The following is a 25,305-nucleotide window of genomic DNA, read 5'->3' on the forward strand; positions in this document are numbered from 1 at the left end:
TCAAAACCAGTGTCCCTCATTCTCCTCCTCCTGATTGTCTAGATAGAGGAGGGCAACCTTCTTCTCATCCGAAATCACCGACCTTTGGTCTACCATCCTCTGCAGCTGCACCATCTTATCAAACTCAGCCTGCTCCTTGCCCTTTTCCCCGGGGGCCTGGTGTCTGTCCCCAGCAGAGCCCTGAAAGCTCACGCCAGCTGTCAGGTCATTCCTACTGCTGGCATCTCTCCAAGCATCACGGTCAGACACACTATGAACTTCTGCTTCTGTCCCTGCGGGGAAGAGGACTGTGGCCTCTCGGGTCCAGCCGGGGGTCGTCTCTACGTTACTCACGTCCATCTGAAAGGTAAACGAAGTTTCTTTGGGCCCCAGGGCAACGTGCCTTAGTGTTCTGCCATTGTCTGCGACCTCGCCTACCTCAGGGGAGTCTACCGAACCAGCAAGTGCAAATGGTTTGGAAATGGGTCCGTGGAAGACAACGTGTGCAGAGGTGTTGGTTTCTGCAGGACCCAGCTGAATATGCCTAAAGGATCTGCTCACACCTGATGTCGCTTCTGCCCCTGATGTGGCTCCTGAACTAGCCTCCTGAGGCGATTCAGAAACGGCCCTTTGGAAGGTGCTCTTTTCAGTCATCAGGATTTTCCTACCCACAGCGTAACTACGGGTGGCCTGGGTCACATCAGCCGAGCTCTCTCTGTGGGCTTTGCTTTCTGAGTCGCTAAATTCCGAGGGTGGGGGAACTATCTGCTCGGTGCCTTGATGCCTCTGAGGCACGGTCTTGATGTGCCTGATGGATGTGCCATTCCCTGACCACACTTCCGTGTGCACAGAAGCTTCTCTGACACCCAACTCCATTCTGTCTGAAAGGGGGGCTGTGAGCTGGACCTGCTCACTGAACCCCTCCCTGGGGCCTAACTGAAGGTGCTTCACAGAAGTCTGGGTACCCGCTGACTCTTCTTTTGAAAAATAATCACCAACCTTCCCTGCCTCAGAAGCGGGAGCCTGAAAAATAATTTCCCTCTTAGAATGAAATTGTCGGGAGCCAAATGGGCTGTGCCTCCCCGACCTGTCAGGATCTGTGGAAAGCTCTGCCGGGCCAGGCTCTTCTGAGTCCCCGGTCCCTGGACAGGGAGGGTCAGGCCCTGGGAAGAAGATTTCTTTGGACAATTGACTTTGATCGGGACCCAACGTAGCATGTCTTGCAGACGAGCTGGCTCCCGCCGAGCTTGCTGCCCAGCTCAGGTTCCCTTCCCCACTTACCTCCACCACCTGGGCGGCGGGTCCTTCAGGTGAGACCTGCTCAGTCCTCCAAGTTCCAGGGGGCTCTATTTGAACGTGCCTCACAGACTGACTGACATCCTCCAGCACATCTGACTGGGCAAAGCCCCTTGGGCTGGTGACTTCCACGGTGGCCGACACGGGGCCCTGGGAAGTGACCAGCTCCGTGTGGGGAGAGGCCTGGCCGGTGTCGGCCTCCTCACCAGAGGGGCTGTACAGCTCCTGGGTGGCCCAGCGCTTGAAGCCGCGGCTGGCAGCTGGGGCCTCCACTCTGGCCTCCCCATCTGGGCTGCCAGGGGCCGAGCTGTGCCGCCTAGCCAGGCCGTCTCGTACCACCGACTCCACGGCCTTCTCGATCTCACCCGCTTCATCCCTGCTCAGCTCCTCCAGGTCTAACTGATCGGCATCCACAGTCTGCGAGAGGTTGACTTCAGCCACTAAGGTCACAGCCCCGCCACCCGTGGTCTGGACTTTCTGTACATCAACGGAAACATCCCCGGGCCCGCCCTGATCCTCTCTGGTGAAGGTGGACAGCTCTTCCTTCATGCGCTCCGGAAGGCTCTCCTCCAGCTGCTCAATCACTTCTACCAGCTGGTGCCTGGGTTCCTTGAAGCCTCCCTTAATGGATGTGTGGAATTCATGTGGTATTTTAATTTCCTTTTCAATGACTATGGGTTCAGCATGAAATTCACCACTTCTCACTTGTCCTTTCCAGTGAGTAGAACCCATGTCCCCCTCCAGAGATGCTTCTGGAACATCCAGTGGCTTCACAACCTTCTCTCCCAATGCATCGTCCCTCTCCATTTTTCTCCGAGACCCTGGCACAATTTCATCTTGCCAGGAGTACCTGATGGTGGATTCCTCTTCGATGTGGATCTGCCCGTACACAGAGCCTTCATCTCTCTCATGGCCACCAGGGTATTCGTCCGGAGTCGACACCAAATAACTCTGCTCTCCCTCCAAGTCACCTGCCTCCGTCACTTCTTCAAAGTGAGTTATGTTCTCTTGGGGCTGCCTGGTCTTTTGACCTTCATCCCCTGAGCACGTGATATCTGTTTCTCTGTCAACTTCCTCCTCAACAACAAGCCCCTTGGAGCCCGAAGACACATCATCGACCTCCTCCACTTCGAATGGTGTAGAAAACTCATCCGCCTTCTCGCCACTGACATAGCTCACGGGCTCTTCGATGATCTCCACGTTGACGACCTTTGCTCTCCCCTCTCTCCCCTTCAGACCAAGACTGATTATATCTCCGATCAAATGCTCAGCTGCTTTTCCTTTCACCTTCACCTCCTTAGCATCCTTGCTTAACAGGTAGTCCAGGCCAGCTTCATCTGAAATGTCGACCTCTTCAGTCAGCTTTGACTCCACGACTATCTCAGTCTTTGTTTTCCTGTCACCGGGAAGCTCTTCCCTGTCCATGTAAGTGACTTTTGTGTCTGGAAAAGAATCAGCAGATGCTTCTGTCTCAGGAGAGTGGGTAAACTGCTTCAGGATACTGGAAACGATGTTCTCAGCTATGGTTTCGGTCATGGAATTACCTTTCAGGGAGCCTGCAGTGTCGCTGGTGCCCAGCCTGAGCCCTGCCTCTCTCGTTTCCACCCCTCTACATGTTCCATCACCAGCATCCTTCTTTAGGGATGTCTGGAGACCTTGGGGGGCCGCCTCTGCTGTGCTGTCCTGGGATACTTCTAGACTGATCGGTATCTCTCTCTCTCTCACACTTTTCTCCTTCAGTGACTCCTCTTTCGCCTTTTCCTTCATTTGCTGGCTTTCTCTCTTTCTTGCTTCTTTATCTAACTTTGTAAGTTCTTCCCACCTTAAGTTTCTCTCCTCTGAAGCCTTCTCTTTAGAATCAAACATTTTCTCTTCTCGCTTTGTTTGGATGGTTCCCGGTCTGTTTCTCTCCTGCTCCCTTGTGGCTTTAGCTTCCATTTTCTTTCCCAAAACGACGGTCCTCTCATTTGACCAAGTGCTCTCGGAAGCACCTGCCACCACATCGTCCCGACATTCTTGGTAGGGCTCTTGGGCAACGGCAGACTCTTTGGCTAGATTAGTGGGGGGGCCCTTTATACCTTCGGTTCTTGGTCTATCAGGGAATGTTTTCACTTGAGCTTCAGTATTTCTTAAAAGACCAGTGGTTGGAGAGAAAGTTCTGAAGTTGGTTTGATTGCTGGCAGTTTTTTTGTAAGAGTTTTCCTGCCGGGCAGTGATAAAGGAAGAGTATCTGGAGCCCAGGAAGTCTCTTCTGGCAGCGCTTCTAACAGCCGTCTGAGAACGTGGCGCCAGGCTGTGACTGAAGCTCGCCGAATGTGCTTTCTGCCTTGGAAACAGATTTCTTTCATTTTCCCTCTGTAATACTGAGGTGGTATATTGATAGGGCTTGTTTCTGGATTCTGTAGAAATTGAACAGTGCATTAAAATGATAGTCATCATTACCTTTTTTCATCTGAAAAGCATCACCATAGATCAAATCCCATCCCATCATAATATACACTATTACCACAGGAGGGTCATTATAAATGAGATATTTTCAACCCCCCAATTATTTTTTTCTGGTAGTTTAAAGAAATCTATGACAATAAAATATAGCCCTACGAATGCCACACAACACTCTTCTCCAATTACTGATCTTAAAACATTCATGCATCTTAAATATATCAAACATGTGATCGTAAAGCATGGCACATGGCCAGAGACGTTAGGGGTGCTATTTATGTGGCAGAAATTTCACAACTTGGAATCCTTCATTTCCACTTTGTTGAGATAACTTTATTTTACTGATTAGCAGAGAAGAGTTTCATAATTACTACAGAGTACATAAATACTAAACACTGAATGGCATAACCCCTCCACCTTTTACTATGCTCTTATTTTTCATTGATTTTCATGTTGGGCCCACAAATATTGAAGAATTTGACTTTTTTTTAAAATTCCTGATATCTTCTATTTTTATACTTTTTGTTTGTTTGTTTAATACAAACAACTCATTTGAAAAGGTGCCAAAGCAGGAAGTCAACCAATCACCAATACTACAATCTGTCTTAATGTCATGGTCCTGGGGTTGGGAGGCAGTCCATGGGGCTTCTTGCTTTGCTCTGGACCATCCGCAGACATGCTACCCAGGGTACCTGCTCTTAGGGGTGGCAGCTGGTGGCAGGAATGTGGCCGGGCCAGGAGCATCAGCCACCCTGCAGGCACCCCTTTGTGCCCACCCACACCCATCTGCTGAGCTGGGCAGAGGCTTCTCGCCCCCTGGGTCTCCCCCACGGCATCCAACCAACCTTACTCTCAAATTCAAAAGCAAACTTGCTGGACACTAAGACCAAATCCCTTCCAGTCACAGATGACTGGAACCAAAATTATTCTGAACCCAGTGACCTGTCAATCTGTGAAGTGTCTAATAGGGATGTTGTTTTTGAAAATAAAGATGGGCAGTGTTATTTTTTTTAAAAACTACCACCTATCCAGATTGTTACAATCACATTCTCCTGACAGCAGTAACCAGTACCTACATGTAATCCCAATGTACCATGATTTTGAACATGGCAACACTCATGGAGCCTGAAACTACACAGAGTAAGGTGTATACAGAACATACTGCGCATAATGTAATCTGCCCTTGCTTAGCCAGAAAGCTTTTTAAGGTTTTACAGGACTGGGAAAACTTAAAAAAAAAAAAAAAAAGTTATCCTACAGGTTCTCCGGGTCTTTCTGATGAACACTAACTCTCTAATGTCAGTTGTGCAGCTACAGGAAGTACGGGCTTTGTGCTGCAGCTTTTGGCCTGAACAGAGGCTGACTTCAGGGCACTAGGTGACACTGCGCCACTCACACCACCCTGAGCTGCCCACGCAAACCTAGGCTGGTGGAAACAGAGTAATCCTTCCCACCTCTCCCGCCGGTGGGGTCACGAGTTCCAGTGTTGATTGCCTGCTGTACAAAGTAACACCTCCCTAGGTTTGGGTTAAGGCTATAAGTCTTGGTCTATAAAGGGTGTTCCCTCCACAGGGTGTGATGAAGAAATCCATGTCCACCTCTCACCCTTCACACTTCCCAGCTTTCCATCAGCCTTCTCCTCCCTCACCACGTTGGGTAGGAAGCACCCTCAAACACTGGCTAGATGAACAAATGAGTTAATGAAGCCCTTTCCCACACAATTTCATTTGCATTATTTTTGAAATTATGGCCCATTAAATAAAATCTATTTGATACTTGAGAGGGACAAATGACAGGTATCTGAAAACTCTTATCTAACCCCAACTCTTCCAGATAAATGATGCTTTACTCTTTATCCATGGAATGAACCTGCTCAGATAGACAGCACCTTAACGTTAAATGATAAGCTTCCCTTATATTTACCTTGTGGCACATTTTCAATGCGCTCAGTCAAGATCTGTATCTCCGGATTACTTTCTCCTTCCAGTAAGGCTCTGTAAAAATTATTTTTAAAAAACTGATTAGGAAATAAAAGACAAGAAGTGCCTCTGTTAGCTGTCGATCTGGTCAATGATACACTGTCACAGTGTCATGTGTCTGCAGATGCTGCACTACTGGGATGCAAGCCCACCCCAGCAGACCTGGCTGGAGAGAGTGTCTCTCAGCTAAATGAACAAAATGAGGGGGCCAGGGCTTCAGAAGGACTGGAGAGCCAAGGCCTTCTAGAAAACCCTTCCAAACCCAGGGCATGGAGAAGGAGGAGACAGAGGGATGTGGGCCCAGGAAGGGAGGTCGGGGGTCTGGCTTCCCTGGGAAGCAAGGAAGGGCCCATGCCTGGCAGGTCACCCTGGGCTACAGGGACCCAAAACAATTACTACTACTACTGGGGTCTCTCTGGAGTCACAGGTCAGGGGCTGACTAAGGGCAGAATAAGGACTGACATTTGTTTGTAAATAAGGCAGCCAGACTGCGTCTGCAGTTTTCATACTGGGCTCCATGGGGACATCTTAGAGATGAAAAAAGAGGAGAGATGGAAAGGGCAGGCATAAGAGGAGAAGGAAGAGCTGCAGACCACCCCCCTCCACCACCATGGCCCCCAGGGGTCTCATTCCAGGCAGCATCCAGTTATCTCCTCTGATAAAATGGCAAAATGCACTGGACCAGGTGGTTTCTTTGGCCATGTCTAGCTCCCAAAGTGTAAAACTCTAGAGTCTTCATTAAGTTGTTATTCACGTCTATGACTCACAGCCCTGAAGAGAGAGCAGAGGTCAGGCCCCATAGCCCCAGCACACCGCAGTGGGTCAGTGCGGGATGTCCATCGCTTGGAGACCCTAGGACATGGGCTGCTGCGGTCACAACAGTTGCTCAGTTGCTAGGGCAATGTGTGAGGTCACTAATGTCAGTTCCAAGAAGTATACTGTGTATGGCAAAGGGCAAGCAGAAGCGGGGCCCACTTGGAAATGCTGATCTGACCACTGAGAGCCAGGCAGCCAAAGAGGGAAGGGACGCCGGAGCTGGGTGGGGACTCTCGGATCAGGCAGACCAGGGCCAAGTTCTATTTCCACTGATTCAAACGCAGTGATTCCCACAAATGCGAGAACACTGTGGGCAGGTGGAAGAGAGCCAGGAGGCCCCCCTGAGGAAAAAGCAAAGACAAGGGTGAGAGGGATTCCAGTCCAGGTGTGCACAGGAGGGTTCTCCTGGAAGCTGCGACTGCAGTGTGCATGTGTGGACGCAGGAAGCCGAGGGGCCGCGTCCAGAGCCCTGCCCTCCATGCCAGGTGAGAGCCAGGAAACAGGACACCAGCCCATTAATCCCACACCCTCATGACCAAGCATGTTCGGTTCCAGGAACACAAATAGCTTCCACTGCCGAGAAAATCCCGAGGTCTGTATAGAATAAAAGGAACACGTTCAAGGTAAAAGTCAGCCTGTGAGGGTCTGTGCCCCAGGATGACAGTAGCAGGAAAGGTAGCATCCTACAGCAAAGGGTCCACGGGGGGCTACTGAGAAGCCAAGTCCTATTTCAGATCTTCCCTCTGCCTGCTCGGGAGGAAGCCTCAGGTACCACAGGGCTCCCACGTTAGCTGCCCAAGTCAGGACAGAAAGTGCTGCCAGGGCATCCAGGTCAGCAGAGAACTGATGACCGGGGTGGGGTGTGGGGGGTGGTCAGGATAAAGAAGATCCCCTTGGGGGAAAAATTTCTTCCCTCTCCCCTCAAAGGGGAATGGTTTTGCTTCTCTTTCAGGGAAAATCCAAACCATCACCAAACTTTTACTGAGTTCAGGACCCTGAGTCAGGTACTATCGTTCCTAGGAGGGGGCACCAGACCCCGAGGGGTGACACAGCACTAATGCTCCTGTGCCCAAGGCCTTCACCAGCCCTAAGAGCACCAAGCAGGCTCTAACCCTCCCCTCTACCTCACCAAGTCCTCCTGGCAACCCCACACTGGGCCGACGACGATGGGCATCCTGGCCCTACAGTGAGCAGACTGGAGAGCAGGCCTGCACTCATCAGCGAGAGAAAGGGAGCCCAGGCCTGGGCACTCAGCAGCCCCGGCAAGCTGCCTGGGCCTCCCTACAGGGCCAGAGATGGTGCCATTTCACATACATTTTAGAACAAATCCTGCAGACAGACCCTCCAGACCATACTAATGAAAGCAGATCCAATATCTCTAGGTGATTTCAATCAAAATGGCCCTACAGGGAAGAGCAGCAGCTCCCACTAGGGAAGAGCTCAGGTCCACAGTGACTCCTACTCCCAACGGCTGGTCCAACAGGCAGGAGCCACCTTCTTGACCTGGGCGCCCAGCAAAGGGCCTCACAGGCATGCTGGGACACTGGTCCCTGAATCCATGCCTTTACGAACCGCCCCCCCACCAATGACACAAGACAACCCGTCTCCACCAGCACAGCTCACAAGACTAGGTGGCAGAGGCATAAACAAAGCACCTGGGGCAAGGCCAAAAAGGGTCATTTCCCCCAAAAGCTCTCAAAGGAAGGTTTTTAAGGAACAGACCCGTACAACTTGAAGGAGCAGGTCAAGCATTCTCTGGTGATTGGGGAGCGGCAGAAGAGCACTGCCTGGGACCCGCCGTGCCAGTGAGAAATGCCAACCGCCTGAATCACGGGCTATAAGTGAACATCTCACACAGGCCCATGGGTTGGCAGCCTCTCGAAAGGCAGGAAAACAAGCAGACATGTGCTGGAAAACCACGTCCCTGGCCTCATTAAGGCCGCCGAGACAAGCCCACTAGTTGGAAGGGAGCGCTAATGCGGCCCCTGGCTGGGTGCCAGGCCCTAACAGACCACCCACGGGCCAGCCAGCAGCGGGGCTCCCGTCTGGGACAGATCATCCTGATGGCAGCTCAGGGCACATATGTTGTTGCTCCACACAGTGGGCACAAGGCGGCTGCCCTGCACGCCCACCAGAAACAGGGACAAGCGTCAGGGAGGAGGGAGAGTCGGGGGATGTTTCCAGAAGCAATGCCAGTGGGGGAGGCTGCCTGGTCCTGGGTGGAGAGATGTTTCACGTGGTGCTTCCTGGCAAAACACAAGCTCTCGGAGGAAAGGTGGGGAGGGGCTGGGAGAAGGAGCTTCCCTGGGCCCCAGCTCCAGAGAGGACAGGGGACCGCCTGTCACTCTAGACTGGGGACTGGAGTGGGAAAGGAGGAGAGAGGGGAAGTCCATCCACAGAACCAGCATCACCGTCTGGTTTGGAAAGGGTCTGTCCCAAGCACAGGCATGTGAAAGACAGCAAGGAGGCAGTGGTGCCAGGCAGCCTCTGGTCATTCCCTCTGTGCTCGGGATGAAATCACATAAGGAAAGCCCATTTGTCAATTCCAGAGACAGAAAAAAAAAAAAAGACTGACATAAAGAATAAGATTACTAATAAAGCAGAAAAAGGAAGCACAGGGAGTGGTTAACAAAGAAACCTCCAGAATCAGGTTGCCTGGATTCAAATCCTGCCACTTCCTAGTCCTATGACCTTGGGCAAGCCACTCAAACCCTCTGTGGCTCAGTTTCCCCATTTCTGAAACAGGGAGCGCTCACAGGTTTGCGGTGGTAATTAATAAAGTGATTGGAAAGTTCTTGCGACAATGGCTGTCACAGAATATGTGACAATAAATATCAGCCATCATCATCATCATCATCATCGTCATCTACATCATCTTCTATTGACCTCAGAAGAAAGGTGATTTTCCATTAACCAAAGTAGTTCAAGAAGGGAAGGGATTCTGGTTACCTAAAGTCATGGTTAACTGAGGGCTAATTCATTTACGCAATGATGTGGGTAAGGCTAACAACCAAATGTGTCCGTTGATCCTAATTATCTATCCTTAAAACTACAAGATTTTATTAACTTCAAATTTTTCACCTAATAACCAGTAAGTCTCAGTGTTAACACATTTTTATAGGTTTTCCCAAAAATAGGATTCAACTTTAAAAAAACAAAATGGGGACTTCTGGTGGTGCAGTGGTTAAGAATCCGCCTGCCAATGCAGGGGACACGGGTTCGAGGCCTGGTCTGGGAAGATCCCACATGCCGCGGAGCAACTAAACCTGTGCGCCGCAACTACTGAGCCTGCGCTCTACAGCCTGCGAGCCACAACTACTGAGCCCGCGTGCCACAGCTACTGAAGCCCATGTGCCTAGAGCCCGCGCTTCAAAACAAGAGAAGCCACTGCAATGAGAAGCCCGCGCGCTGCAACGAAGAGTGGCCCCCACTTGCCGCAACTAGAGAAAGCCTGCACGCAGCAACGAAGACCCAATGCAGCCAAAAATAAATAAATTAATTAATTTTTAATTAATTTCTCCAAGAACTTGAGAACTTCCCAAGAAATGTTCTCCTTTGAACAGACACATAAAAAGGTACAGGTGATCTTAAAAACAATGGAGCAACCAGAAACATCATTAAGATGATGAAATTAGCAATGTCAAGCGTTATCTGTACTGCTTCATTAGCAGTCTAAATCTAGAGACTGAATATTCTCAGTTAAAACCCGCCACCTCTGCCCACTGCCATCAGAAAGAGTAAAGGGGGGCTCTGCACGTCCTCCCCCAGCACAGACATACAAAGAAACTAACCTTTTAAAAGGACTTTGCCGTAAAGTCCCCAGGCAGGAAACCTTTGCACTACATTTCATATCTGGCCAGGCAAGACTCCCTTTAGTGTTTTCTGTCTGAGAAATCCTTTGGCCCTGCTTTCCATTTTTTCAGGTAAAACCCAGAATTGTTATATTCTCCACCCCCAAAACATAAAAAACAAAGCCTCTTTTAAAATTTTGATGGAGATTTCATCATCTGTCCCCCAGATAAGAAATCCAGGATGGGCCCCTTCTTACCCTCAGTTTTGTGGTTTCTGGAGTCAGTTTATTCCTGGGTTATTTTTGCATTTTTTTGTTTCAATTTTGACTATCTTTTCTCTTCCAGTATATTTTCTAACAGCTTACTCCTGATGGCTGGGTTCTGTTCTCTTTTTCGGCGGGGGCAGGGATGGGGGCAGGGATGGGGGCAGGGATGGGGGCAGGAGTGCTCTATTTATTTTTTAACTGTGTTTCTGCAAGTTCTCAATCGATAGCTTTTGGGCCTGATCTTTATGTCAGCAGTGGAGGGGTTTGGGACATGGTGGGTTCTGAATACTGTCAGTTTCACCATCTTCAGATTATACACTAAGTCTGAATAAGCCCACTGAGCCCTCTCCACCTGCTTTGTGGAAAGGGCTCAGTGTGGGGTGATCTAGTTTACAAGGGTGTGTGCCCAGCAGCACGTCTGCCCACGTTCCTACCCAGAAACCTCCTGCTCCCGGCCCCTCCATCACTGCCCCCACCAGCCCTGAGCGGAGGCTCCCTCGGGTATCTACCTATGTCAGGTCCCGAAGCTCCGACCACCACATGCACCTCCCGCAGCCTCTGCCCCCACCCACAGACACACATACCTCTTCCACCCCAGGCCCAGACCCTCCTGCACTCCACCTGCCAGCAGCTGGCTCCCCTCTCCTCGGCCTTGGCCCTGGGACCGCCCCATCTCAGTGGCCTGGCAATGGAGGCCCCTGCAATCTGCCTCCTTCCAGGCCTCTGCTGACTCATCTTGCATTCTCCTTCCTCCACTTATTTCCTTATCCTGACTTGTGCACCTGGAGCTCCTTCCTGACACCTTTCTGCCAGTCCAATTCCTATTCCCCACTTTCCCTGCCCCTTCAAGGCCCAAATCAAATCCCACATCCCTTGAAAATCTCTCTTAATTACCTCGGCCTGAAGCTCTCCATTCCTTCTCCTAACCATCTTTATCAAACTCTGTTCACTGGCAGTAAACCATGTACAGTATTTTCTTGGAACACGCATACTGTTATTTTAACATCTTGTTTGACTTTTCACCTAACCATACTTCTCCCTCCCTCCTCCCATGCCACCCCCCACTTCCCACCTCCCCCCTCTTCTATGTCTGTGTTCAAATCTCTGCCATCCTTCAAGACCCAGATCAATCTCATCTTCCTCTAGAAACCTTCCCTGATTCTCACAACTCCCTTCTGATTCCAGAACTCTTGCACTTGTGTGTCTTGGGGGACGCGTCCTGTTTCCCATGGGATAGGAGGCTACCTCGGTCTGCGCAGCCTTATCCACAGCACACGATCCTCAGCACCCGGCCGCATGCTTCTGAGCCCCTCTGAGCAGCCATCACACCCTGCATGCCGAGCACCTCCAGAGCAGCCTGAGAGCACAAACCCCACCCAGCTCACAAAACATGGCTTCACGGGCGTGGCTCTCATCCACCCAACATACATGGCCCTCAATGACAGCCCCCAAAACCAAGCTGCCCAGGGACGCCCGAATGCTTGGCATTGCCACAGATGCCATGCTAGGTCAGTCCTCAGGTCCTCACTCGGGCTGCCCCCTCTGCCTGGAAAGCCCTTCCCACATGGTCTCTTCCTGGCTGCCCGTCCTGTAAGACTTGGCACTGCCTCTTCCAGGAAGCCTGCTCTGCACACTCCATCAGCCCCCCACAGCACCAGCCCCCCACTCAGCCTGCCTATCCTTTGTCTTGTCCTCTAGGCTGCTGTGAGACAGGCTTAGAGCTTTCTGGATGCCCGTGAGCTGCTCTGCAAACAGGAGCGTGCACACAAATCACCTGGGATCTTGTGACAAGGCAACTTTGATCAGTAGGTCTGGGGTGGGCCCAAGGTTTCCCACAAGTTTGAGATGCCTAGTGATGCCGACACTATGGGTCTACAGGCCCCTGTGAGCAAGGCCCCGGACCAGTGTTTCTCTTCCCTGGATGCATCTGACAATCATCCTCGGAGCTTTAGCACTACCGTGCCTGGGCCCACCCTGTGCCAATCTGATGGGAGTATCTAAACTGGGTCCAGGAGCCGATGCTTCATCAGCTTCTCCCAGTGATGCCCACGTGCAGATGCAGCTGAGAACCACGCCCTGTCCTGTTTCTGAGAATCTCCCCTTTCATCACTCAGCCCCTCGTATAATAAGCACTCACACGTCAGGAAAAACCTCGAGATGACATATCAGGCGGATAAGCATCTCCAGCCCCACATGACACCACTGGAGACAGGCTGACAAGAGCGAGCACAACTGTGCCAGCCTGTCTTCTCCCACACTTCCCCCTTCTCTCAGCATCCTCAGCCCCAGCCCAGCCCCACAGCTTCTGCCCATCATCACCTGCAATGTGGGAGCAAAGGGCTCATTCTCACATTCACCTGCCAGGCCAGGCGCCACGGTCTCCCTGGCCACCAACTGGCCAACTTAGGTTTGGTGAAATCCACCAGTCTTAGACTCTGAGGTTTGCTTTAATTTTACTATTTTGTTAAATTATATATTTACGTAAACACTGTAAGTCTATCCCTATAAATTATGAGTTGCACCATTTTATTATTACCTTAACGTTTCTTCTTTAAGGTTACCGGAAAGGGCTAAATATCTGGGTTTGGAAGGGCTCATGATACTTGAGACCTGGCCTCAGCACAGCCCACAGAGTCCAGCCATGCTGCGATGTGCTTTCAGCTTTCCAGAGCCACAGCCCTTCTCTTCCATGTGCGGTGTGTGAGCAGTGGCTCACACACCTCACATGTCTGTCTGAGCAGTGCTAGAGGAGTGGCCTGAAACTTCGGGGAAACACAACCTCAGCCATGGCGGGCGAAGCAATGCCTGCCGCAGCACTGGCCACCTCAGCCCCTCTAGACAGGGCTGGTGAGCAGTCACACTGCATGGGACCCTGGAACGTGGTCCCCACGGAGCTGACTGTCCCTGCCGCCCTCAGAGAGGCAGGGTGTGGGAAGAAGGTCAATTTCCCGGAGATGGAGGGTCGAGGTTTGTAAAGATCAAATGGGCACTTGTGAAGAGGAATTTTCATACCTGGCCTCAGAATTTAGGCAGCAGCACAAAGTACTGAAAGAATCATATAAGACATGACAAGGGTTTATCTTCAGGGCACTTATCAGTGATAAAAAAAATGCTAGGCTTTTGGCTGATGCAAAGAAACAGGTCATATTCTACCGCCTGTATGTCTTTTAGACCTGTGGGTATCTCCCAGACTCAGTCCTAAGCACTGGAGGGCAGGGGGGCGGCAGCAGTTCTAACCACAGAGGCTGCAGTCTGGAGCTGGGCGGGACCAGGCATATGCAGGCCCCTGGGCTGGGCTCCCCATTTTCCCCACGCAAACTTGGACTTCAGGAAGGCACACAGTGAAATCAACCACTCACTTCCCAGAAAGGACTGATGTTTCCTAAACTCCTAGGAGACGGCCAAGTCAATCCCTAAATGGGTTAAAGAAGCGGCCGGCCACAGACTCTGTCCCTGCCGACATGAGTGAAAAAGGCTCGTGACCAAGAGAAAAGCTAGAAAAAGCTCAGCCTTGAGGAAAGCTAAGCTGGTAGGGTTGTGAACACCTACCAGAGAGGTAAGGCCCTGGCCTCTCAGGCAAGATGCCCACCTGTGCCCGCTGACTTTTCATGACAGAGAACTGGGGGCAGGACAAAGCGAGGAAGGAAAGGGCTCAAAATCCCAGAGAGATGAGGCATAAAATCAAAGTCTCCTGACTCCAACCCAGAGAACTTTTACAAAAAGGAAACAGGACGATCCAACTGCCTCTGTAGAGAAAAGACCTCACCTGACACCAGGTGTCACCTAACAGGGGCACAGATGTGGGCTTTCTAGGCTGACCCAGCATCCGCCCTAGAACGATGCCTGGTTTGGGGTACCTCCCACCCAAATCTCAGTCCATGTGACTCATGGGAAGCTGACCCCTTTCAAGCACTTTGTTCCCCCAGCCAAGGATGGGCACATGACCCAGCAGAGCCAGAGCGGGTCCAGGAGTCCTGCTAGGATGGTGGGAAAGAGCCCCCTCCTCTGACCACAGGATTGGGGATTGCAAGGACAAAAGCCTGGAGCTGCTTGGGGCCCCTCCTGCCACTGTGGGGGCAGAGCAAGGCAGGAGGGGCCAGAGAAGGCAGGGACGGCCCACCGACAACCCATCCGGGCACCAGATGAACCTACCATGCCCCAAACTAAGGACGTTTCCAGTTATATGAGTAATAAATGCCTTTTTTGACTTGAGTCTGAGAAGGGCTTCTGTCACTTGCAAGTGAAAAAAATTCTAATGCTTCCTTCCTCCAAATAAAGCCCGATTGTTTTGAAGTTTTCCTTATTAGTAAAGCTCAGCTTATCTCACTCAGCATTTGTTTCAATACCCTACCAATTTAATTTTGCAATTGCTCACCCCATGAGATTTCCAAGAAGACTGTGGAGATGGACCTTGGGAAAGACAGGCTGGCAAGTGCCTCCTCTCCCCTCCCCCATGCCCTGACCAGCATCCTTTCTGCAGGACTCAGGCTGCATAGCTCCCAGAGCAGGGACCCAGCAAGGTCCCCATCAGCTTGGCCCTAGGACCATCCCTCAATTCAGCCAGAGGCTCCGCCAAGGGCTGCCATGCTCGGTGGGTAAGGCACAGGCCCTCAGCAGCCTGGACCCCTGCTTCCAGGCCCCTTCCCTCACCTGCAAAAGGGATGTGTGGTGTCCACCACCAGAGGGTGACTATGGGCAGTGAGCAGCTGTGAAGGACTTAGCACTGCGTCTGGCAGGCAGTAAGGGCTCAGTAACACAAAGCCACAGCCACTCCACGGAGGCTGCAGGGACTTTCACACTACCAGCTCCAGCTTGGTGGACTCAGCGCAGCATCCTTACCTATAGGTTGCCACCTCCAGACTGAGGCCAGTCTTCACCTGCACGAGCTCCTGATAATCCCGCAGCTGGTCAGCCATGGCCAAGGTAAGGGCTGCCTTCTCATCCTCCAGGCAGGCGATCTCTCTCTAAAGAGAACAGAAGGTTTTGGGATCAGAGGACTGGAGCTTTGCTGGGTTGAACTTAAGGTACCAAGAGCTCAGGACACAAAAAGAGATGAAAAACCTCCAAGTTTATTAAAAATGCAGACATTGCAAGGATGATTTTTATTTATTTTTTTTAATAAATTTATTTATTTTTTATTTTTGGCTGTGTTGGGTCTTCGTTGCTGCACACAGGCTTTCTCTAGTTGCGGTGAACGGGGGCTACTCTTCATTGCCGTGTGCGGGCTTCTCATTGTGGTGGCTTCTCTTGTCGCGGAGCAAGGGCTCTCGGCACGTGGGGTTCAGTAGTTGTGGCATGTGGGCTCAGTAGTTGTGGCTTGCGGGCTCTACAGCTCAAGCTCAGTAGTTGTGGCACACGGGCCTAGTTGCTCCGTGGCATGTGGGATCTTCCCAGACCAGGGCTTGAACCCGTGTCCCCTGCATTGGCAGGCATATTCTTAACCACTGCACCACCAGGGAAGTCCCAAGGATGATTTTTAAATACTATATTTCTCCCACTTGGAAGGTTTCTTTTTTTTTTTTAATCAGCACATAAGGAAGATGTGGCTAGGACACGGGCTTCTCTGTTCATGCTCCCTAATAATAATGAATGCTTGTAAAGCATCTCTACAGCTCAGACATCAGTCAGCTTAGGGAAGTCAATACATGACACTAGTGAAGTAAGATGCTATTTAAAATAAGCCAAGACTAGGGACTTCCCTGGCGGTCCAGTGGTAAAAAATCCACCTTACAATGCAGGGGATGTGTGTTCTATCCCTGGTCAGGGAACCAAGATCCCACATGCCGCGGGGCAACTAAGCCCATGCACCACAACTACTGAGCTCACGAGTCTCAACTAGAGAGCTTTCATGCCACAAACTACAGAGCCCACGCACTCTGGAACCGGCGTACCACAACTACAGAGCCCACATGCCCTGGAGTCTGCATGCCACAACTATAGAGAGAAAATACGCATGCCACAACTTGAGAGAAGCCCGCATGCCTCAACGAAGATCCCACATGCCGCAACTAAGACCCAACGCAGCCAAAAATAAATTAAAAATAAATAAATAAATAATAAATAAATCTGTTTAAAATAAAAAATAAAGAGAAGTTTAAAATAAATAAATAAATAAAATAAGGCAAGACTAGAAAGCAGGGGTTTTACTATATTTAAAACAGAAGTTAGGGCTTCCCTGGTGGTGCAGTGGTTGAGAGTCCGCCTGCCGATGCAGGGGACACGGGTTCGTGCCCCGGTCCGGGAGGATCCCACATGCCGTGGAGCGGCTGGGCCCGTGAGCCATGGCCGCTGAGCCTGCGTGTCCGGAGCCTGTGCTCCGCAACGGGAGAGGCCACAACAGTGAGAGGCCCGCGTACCGCAAAAAAAAAAACAAAAAAAAAAAACAGAAGTTACTCAGATCTGAAACAGAATTTCCCCCATACTCATGATACAGGGTTCTTTGTTTCACCTAGAAAAGCTACTTTAAAATCATCTGGGAAGAAAAGTTATGTTCATGTGACAAGAATATATTCTGGGCATAAATGTCAAAAGTCAGACCTGGATATAAACTTTTATGACTGTTCTCGTGTAGTTTAACAAGTGCTCCCTGGGCACGTGTTCACATCGCCCCCATAGCAATTCCACTCCCTCCTGGTTAATTGCATCTGTCCATGTCCCCCGCCCTGGCTGCGAGACACTGCAAAGCACAGCCTGTCACTGCCTCATGCATCCCACCAGCCCCCGCCTCTAGAAAAATGCCCTTCACATGCAAGTCACACAGCATGCAACCGGTGAACTAGATTTAAAATGAAATGATCAAGATAATGTTACCCTCCTCAAAATGTACTGTTTTCTTTTTTTTAATAAATGTATTTATTTTTATTTATTTTATTTATTTATTTATTTATTTATTTTTGACTGCGTTGGGTCTTTGTTGCTGCACACGGGCTTTCTCTAGTTGCAGTGAGCGGGGACTACTCTTTCATTGTGGTGGGCATGCTTCTCATTGAGGTGGCTTCTCTTGTTGCAGAACATGGGCTCTAAGCATGCAGGCTTCAGTAGTTGTGGCACGAAGGCTCAGCAGTTATGGCTCACAGGCTCTAGAGCACAGGCTCAGTAGTTATGGCACACGGGCCTAGTTGCTCTGTGGCATGTGGGATCTTACCAGACCAGGGATTGAATCCATGTCCCCTGCACTGGCAGGCGGATTCTTAACCACTGCGCCACCAGGAAGTCCCCAAAATGTACTATTTTCAATCGACAATATATTTTAATTAATAAACACAATGACTTCATTTGTACCATTTTACAGTTTTGCCCTACTCTGCATTACAGTTTTATATAACATTTTATAGTTATGCTGGGGAATAATTAACTGAACAAATATTTAAACTTTGAATAAGTCCATATACTTTAACTTTTGGTCTGCAATGGAACGTAGCATTATTTCTGAATACAATTAACAGGATACATTTTTAGACATTTATCTTTGTGGAATTTAAAAATTATAAGACAACGGGAGAAGGAATCTATTTTCATTTCTCATGTAATCCCTCCACCAAAGGCACCTGGCAATATGCTGGCGGTCCAAAGTAAATAGGTAATGTTTATGAAACTAAGGAATGAATGTAACTAAGATCCCACACTGGATTTACCATCTAAAAAGATGCATGAATGATCAGCATGTAAATAATTCTGCTTCTCATAGCAGTTCTATATATCTAAGTTAATAATTGTTGTTAGGTTCTTTTTGTCTATATAAAGTATGCTAAAAACAAAAACTGAAGCCGCTTAGCTTTTAAAGCAAAGGAGTAAATTTAAAAACCGCTAGCTAGTATCCCAGGGTGGGTAAGTGTAAACACCCTCCAAAACTGGCATTATAAATAGATAAAGAGGTTCATCAAAGCAGACCATTGGCCAGTCTTGATTTAAGTGACAGTTGCCAGAATTTAGTCACAACATTCACACATTCTATAGTTAAGTCTCAGTGTTAAAAGCCTATGTTCCCCCATTTTAGAGGGAGTATAAACTCAGGTACAAGGTTACAGTATAAAATGTTCCTTAAACATAAATATATGACTCCTTCCTACTATAGGAAATTCTACCTAAATATTAAAATTTGACAATGTGTAGTAATGTCTTCTTCACAAAAAAGTTTGATTGCTATTAAAATGCTTAGAAAAAAAAAACAAACACATTCTGTTCTCTAACTACAAGCCTCCTAAGCAGGTCAAGATCTCCCAGCCATGTCAAGGAGGTAACACGAAGATTCTCTTCCTCCTGGGGGTGCAGAACATTTCTGCACCCCGCAAAATAAGAGGAGGAAAATCAAACTGTGTTTAAGTTAAAATAAGTGCAGTTCCAACCACATTCCCATGTGAGTCAACTCTTCCTAAACTGTCAAAGGAAAATTCGTTGACTTTTGGAAGCAGGAATGTAAGAATTATTGGCTCCCAACAGTCTTCACAGAAATTGTAACCGATCCTGCTGGTTGAATAAAGCTTCAGACTTGGCCTCCACTTCTCCAGAAGTTTTCAAACCGTGGGCCAAGCCAAGGCACTGGAGCCTGAGACACAGCAGCTAATTCTAACCCAAGCAGGAGCAGTTTTGCCAAATGTTAGAGCTGGGGAGAAAGGTCACCTTTTTAGTTGCTATTTAGAGAACGTTTGGGCAGCATCACAACTGGTGATGAAATGTAGGCTACACCAGGGAAAGCCTGCTGCCCTCATTGTCCAAAGAATTCACTTTCTCTTAACCAAACTTGAGCAGCTCCTTGCTGAGCAAGTCACCCAGACACAACAGGAAGAGCTTGCAAGTGTCACGGTCACGCACTGAGAATCTTGAACGTTAGAGAGCTCGAGGGAATTTAAATTCTGTGATAACCTCATTTAGATGCAAAAACTAGGTGTGTTAATAACAAGCATTGATTGGATGCTAACTAAGTGTTTATAGCTCTGGCCCATACAACACCGTGAACTCTAGCCCCATCATTTTACGTTACAAGACCAGGTGGGTATCTCAGAGGCATTTCAAACTGAAATCTGCTCTCCCACCCAAGCCTGCCTTCCTGCACCAACCCTCTTCCTCCAGCTGCTCAGGCCCCAGGCCCTGGAGCGGACTTGATTTCTCCCTCTCTCTCCCACCACATCCAATCCATCCACAAACCCCGTGGGCTTCAACTTCAGGGTAGATTCCTGCCTCTGCCCTTCGCTGCTGCCCCTGGCCCAAGCCTCCAGCACCTACTGCCTTGACGGTGGCAAGTGTCTCCTACAGAGGTCTCCCTACTCCAACAGGTGCCCCACACAGTCTATGTGTATCACAGCAGCCAGGGAGATCCCACGAAGACTCGGGTCACCACCCGCCTCTGCGCAGAGCCCTCCAGCGACTTCCCACGCGCTCAGAGCCGAAGCCCAGGTCCTGTAGAGGCCACCTTCGCCCCCTCGCCCCAGCCACGCCCGCTCCTCAACACTGAACCGTTTCCACCTCCAGACCTGTGCAGTCAAGGACTTTCTCTGTTTTGCTTCTGTTATGCTCCCTGCTGTACCCCCAGCACTTAAGAGGCAAGTACTCAATGAATGAACTGAATGGGGATGCACCCTGTGGGCCATCTTCATTACCCCTAGTTAACAGGTGGGGAAACGGAGACACAAACAGTGGCAGAGCCACAATTCAGACCCAGGTAGGGCAGCTAAACCAACTCCATTCCAATCGAAAGAAAGTTCTCATTCAGTCATGTCTTGGGGGTGTGGAAGCTGGCCACAGTCAGCCTCGAGGCTAAGAGTGCACTTTCACAAGCCAAAATCTCAATGTTTATGGGGTAAGGCTGGTGTAAATCACAAACATCTTACAGTTTTTATCTGAAGCCCCTTCCTGCAGACTGGGAGACAGGGTGTATTAATTAGGCTTCAAGTGATCTGAACTACATATAAAATCTTGGGAACTTGGATGTCAGTTCAGCAAACTTTTCTAGGGCAAATCTGAGGCGAGGGGCCTCCCAGAGAGTTCTAAGACATGTAGGCCATCTGGGAAGGCCCAGTTTTCCCAGAAAGAGAGTCCTAGGGAGCACCTTTCCCCCTCAAGCTGCAGTGCCAGCCCAGAGCCTGGGCACTACGTGGGCGTTCCTGCCTCCAGATGAGGGAGAGGGGTTCCCATTAAAACCGTATGGCAGGGCTTCCCTGGTGGCGCAGTGGTTGAGAGTCCGCCTGCCGATGCAGGGGACACGGCTTCGTGCCCCGGTCCAGGAAGATACCACATGCCACGGAGCGGCTGGGCCCGTGAGCCATGGCCGCTGAGCCTGCGTGTCCGGAGCCTGTGCTCTGCAGTGGGAGAGGCCACAACAGTGAGAGGCCCGCGTGCCGCAAAAACAAACAAACAAACAAACAAACAAACGTATGGCACACGTTAAAAAGTAAATGAAAGACTTAACACTAAAACTATTCTGACAACAGCCAGCTGGAAGGGTCTGAAAGCATTTTAGGACTGTAGATTAACAGGCACCTCTGAGCTATCCCTTAGGAAGAACCCTGATCATTGTTCTATAAAAGCAAACTGAATACTGGTTTAAAGTTCATCTTTAATAGAACAGATAGAAGAGAGGGAATATTGCCCAGTGGTTAGTTGCTCAGGCAATGCAGCATGAATCAAACCCAGGCTTAGCTACTTACTAGCTAGGTGACCTATGAGCCGCAGTTTCATCATCTGTAAGATGGGATAAATATTAGTACCCACCACCTAAGACTGATGTGAGGACTGAGAGTGAATAAACATGTGATGGGCTTGGTACCTCTGGTACCTGCCACACAAAAAGCTCTCGATAAAGGCTAACTCTTAGTAATGAAACTTTTATTACAGTAAATTAGTTAAATCAGGTTTTATGATATTTTCAGTCTTCCCAGGCTAAGCTTCTATAGAATTTGAAAACATCAGGGGCTTGGGGTTAAATCATCAATATTTATTCTTTAACAAAATATCTAGCATTTTTACACTTCTTAAAAAAATACTAATGCTTGGTATTGAGTCTTTTGGAATGCAACTTGAAATATGGTTGCTTTAAGATAACTGGTGAAAGACTCAGGCTATGGATAAGCAAACAAGCAGTACAATGAAACAGCCACAAATTGGAACTGAAAAATATCCAAGTCCTTACAGACATTTTCCTTTTAGGGGAAACAAGCAAATTCCAATAGGAGAGATATCACTGGACAGGAAGGTGGGATCCTAGTTCTGGGGCAGGTGTGACCCCAGGGAAGGGCCCTGGAGTCCCTGTGTCAAAGAAGGTGATTCTGAATGGCACTTCAGGTCCCCACCTGTCCTGGAATCAGAGGAACTCTGCTTTTATCTGTTTCATATCTGGCAGTGCACTTAAGAGTTAACTGGGGGGGAAAGGGTTCTGCTGCTAAAAAAGAACACTGAAACCAGAGCTTCCAGGTCCAAAATGAGCCAAGTGAGCTATGACTGCAAACGAATGGTGGGGATTTAGCCCACAAAACACGCCTCAAAGAAACCTTTTCCAAACCTGCTTGCACAGCAGGGACCCCTGAGGTGGTAGCAGGGGTTCCTACAAAGGGGTTCAGTGGGCAGTGAGTTTGGCAGGCGCTTCTCTTTGGTTAAAAGCTCTGTGAAAGCTTACATTAAAGGCACTTTTTAACTTTCACTCAACACAGAGCATGGGGCCCCATGGAACTGGCATCCCTGGCCACCATCATTGGAAAGGGAAGCGCTCTGGAATCTAGAGTTAGCTCCAGAAATCAGCACATACTTCACCGGCCCCTGCTCTTGTCCCACCTACAACCCCAGCAGAAGGCTTTTGAAAATTATGAGGCACAGGCCAAACAAAACCAACGATCCAAAAGATTAAATTCCAAACAACTTTGTACTGTATTGCTTTATATGATTTCCCATCCAGGCTCTAGTTCTTTGAAGAGTGAAGCCCCAGTACAGTGCTAAGGACCAGGGGTAGCCAACAGGTAACTGCTGATTATTTGTGGATGCCTGTGAGGTCACCACAGGCCTCTATGCCACAACTGCCATGTTTCCTTTACTTCTAATTTTTTTAAAAGGCACAAAATCACTCCAACACAAATTTTTAACTTGAAGCTAAAAGCTGTTCCCTTTAAAATATTTCTGAATTTGTGTGGATGTTGTCTTAAACTGTCATCCTAAGAACTAATGACAGTAGGATTTGGGAATACTTCCAATTCTGGCCCAGACTGGGCAGGACCAGGGCTAACCCTGGGACTGGACTAGGTGTACAGACAATAAATCCAGCCACAGGTGTCACCGTGTCAGGGTCAGAAGTCTGAGCTCTGCTTCTCTGAAATAGGAACTGTTTCTATTACCTGTACTTGTAATAACATCCTGCCATAGGGACCTGCGTTACCACAGCTTTTACACAACCCAGAGATCGGACATCAGCTTGTACTGTGAGAAAAACATCTCTGATCTTAATGCTCTTCTCTGCATTAAGATAACTGCCCCTCCTAAGAACAAATGAGGCAGGGGCCCAGGGAGCCACCACCAGCTGCTTCCAACTGGGAAATCATCCTGGCAAAATAAAAGCGATTTGTCAAACAAGTTAAGTTTTCCCCAGGGGAGCCCTAGTGCCAGCGGGGCTGCCATTCTGAACGGCTCACGATAAGGACTTGGCCATTGCCTAGAAACCTCCCAACACTGAGACTTGTCTGAGAAGGAAGGAGCTGTCACCTCTGGAAGTCACTTCTGGGGCTTCTTGGTTGACTTTTCAGTGAACTCGGTCTTCGAAGCACAGGAAATTGAAAGAGAACCTAGAGCTTGAGGGGGTCATTTGTCAGGATGCACCCAGTCATGCCAAGGGCCAAAGAAATTGACAACCAAACAGAAGGGCAGGGACGGGTCTATCCAGCGGGACCTGCCACTTGGCACTCGCCCACAGAGTCAAAGGGCCAGGGCTGGCGAGATGCCGGGACCCTGAGGCCCCACTGCAGAGCAGGGCGGTCCCTTCGGCGCCTGGGTCCCCACCGGCACCCTCTGGGCCGGCCCCGCCCGTGGGCGACGTCGCACCTGTCATGAACGAGCCGTGGTCCGGGGAGCCCCACCGCTCCCCCGCGGCCCCCTCCCGCAAGGCGCGCGGGCCTGGGCTGGGGGCTTCCCAGCGCACTGACCTGCCGCTCCTCTGCCTGCAGCTCGTACGCCTCGCGCACCCGCAGCAGCTCATCCTCCAGCAGCGCCCGCAGCTGCTCCACCTCGAGCGCCTCACGCCGCAGCGCCTCCGCCTCCTGTGCGCACAGCCGCGTCTCCTCCTCGGCCTCGCGCCGGCTCTCCTGGCCGCGCCGCAGCGCCTTCTCCAGCTCGCGCACCTCGTCCTCGTACAGCTGCACGGTCTCCCGCCACGACTCGGCCACAAGCAGCGCGTAGCCGTTGTGGACCTCCCGCATGCGCGGCGGGGGCGCGGTGGGGCCGGCGGCGCGGGCGCGGTAGCGCAGGGTCAGGCCGGCGGCGCGCGCGCGCAGCTCCCGCACGTCGCGTTCGTGGGCCTCGTCTAGGCCGCGGCGCTCGGCCTGCAGCCGGCCCAGCAACGCCTCGAGGGCGGCGCGCGCGCCCAACTCCTCCTGCAGCTCCCGCCGCTGCGTGTCCAGCTCGGCGTCCAGGCGGCCACGGGCTGCGCGTGCCTCCTCGCCCAGCAGCTGCAGCTCCCACAGCTCACGCCGCAGCGCGTCGCGCTCACCCTCGGCCAGCGCTGTGGCCCAACTCAGTTCGTCTAGCTGCTGCCGCAGGCTGCGCGCCTCCTTGGCGAAGCGGGCTTGCGCCTCGGCCCACAGGCCCTCGTATCCTTGCCGGCCGCGCAGCTCCTCCTCCAGGAGCAGGTTTTCGCGCTCCAGCTCCCGTACCCGGCACACGTAGTCGTACAGCCGGGCGTTGAGCTCCTGCAGCTCGGCCTTCTCGGAGCCCGTTTGTAGCCGCCAGGACAGCATCTTGATGGTGTAAGGGTCTCTCCCAGCCGGCCAGTTCCCTCCTACCCTGGTCTTGTCCCCTCTGCTGTGCCGCTCCCGCCGCACCGCTACTCCGGAGGCCCGCAGACTGGGGCGGGAGCTGGCGAGAGGCTGCACTTAACAGGCCGGGAGGGCGGGAATGGGCGCGGGCCACGGCCTCCAGCCAATCAGAGCGCGGCCCGGCGCGGCCACTGTGGCCGGACAGCGCCCCCTGCCGGAATGACGGTGGCGCCGCGCGTCTGTCCAACCCAAGGCGTGGGCGGTCGTGAGTCCTCGTCGCCGGCTGTCGGGTAACGGCGGGCAGGACTCATAGAAGGAATGCTGAGGAAGACTCCCCGTTACTGTCCTTCTCCCATTCACCCAGGTGCATATCGTCACCTGGCCGTTGCTTGTCAGGCCACACAGCTGCTGTGATGTCAGCACCCAGACCTGTATGGAAGTCCCATCAGTACGAAGGTCTCTCGGACCGTACTGGGGCATCGGGTACTGTAGAGCGGCTCACGGTTGCCTGGACTCAGCCTGCAGCCATTTGTTCTCAATTCTTCAGCTCCCCACGTTACCAGGGGTTCTGCTGTTCCACCTCTTCCAGCTTGGCAGGGTAGGAGGGCCTTCTCAGGAACCAGTGGATCTCCCAGCAGGATGCTTCGCTCCCATTCATTAGGTTTTCTTTGCCCCATACCCTTCAAGGTCTTGGATTTTGAAATTTATGCTTTTCCCCCTACTTATGCTTTAAATCCTGTCCTGAGAAACATCTGCTACAGAGTATAGCTGCCCAGTTTGGAAAAGAGTT

The 25,305-nt window shown here is 50.8% G+C and overlaps 1 protein-coding gene across 2 annotated transcripts; it reads right to left on the minus strand.

Annotated features, from left to right (window-relative positions):
* Positions 1–24,497, minus strand: SYNM (synemin; the record flags this gene model as incomplete). 2 transcript variants are annotated; one of them, XM_079700086.1, is made up of 5 exons in its annotated part: positions 1–339; positions 1,261–3,674; positions 5,641–5,711; positions 15,409–15,533; positions 23,688–24,497. In XM_079700086.1, 5 exons carry the CDS (start codon positions 24,495–24,497, stop codon positions 1–3), a joined length of 3,759 nt encoding a protein of 1,252 aa, XP_079556212.1. The 2 variants fall into 2 exon arrangements, with proteins under 2 accessions (XP_079556212.1, XP_079556211.1); XM_079700085.1 differs by having other exon boundaries at positions 1–3,674.
* Positions 24,498–25,305: the final 808 nt, after the last annotated feature.

The sequence above is a fragment of the Hyperoodon ampullatus genome (genome assembly GCF_949752795.1).
Source record: "Hyperoodon ampullatus genome assembly, chromosome: 3".
Lineage (NCBI taxonomy): Eukaryota > Metazoa > Chordata > Mammalia > Artiodactyla > Ziphiidae > Hyperoodon > Hyperoodon ampullatus.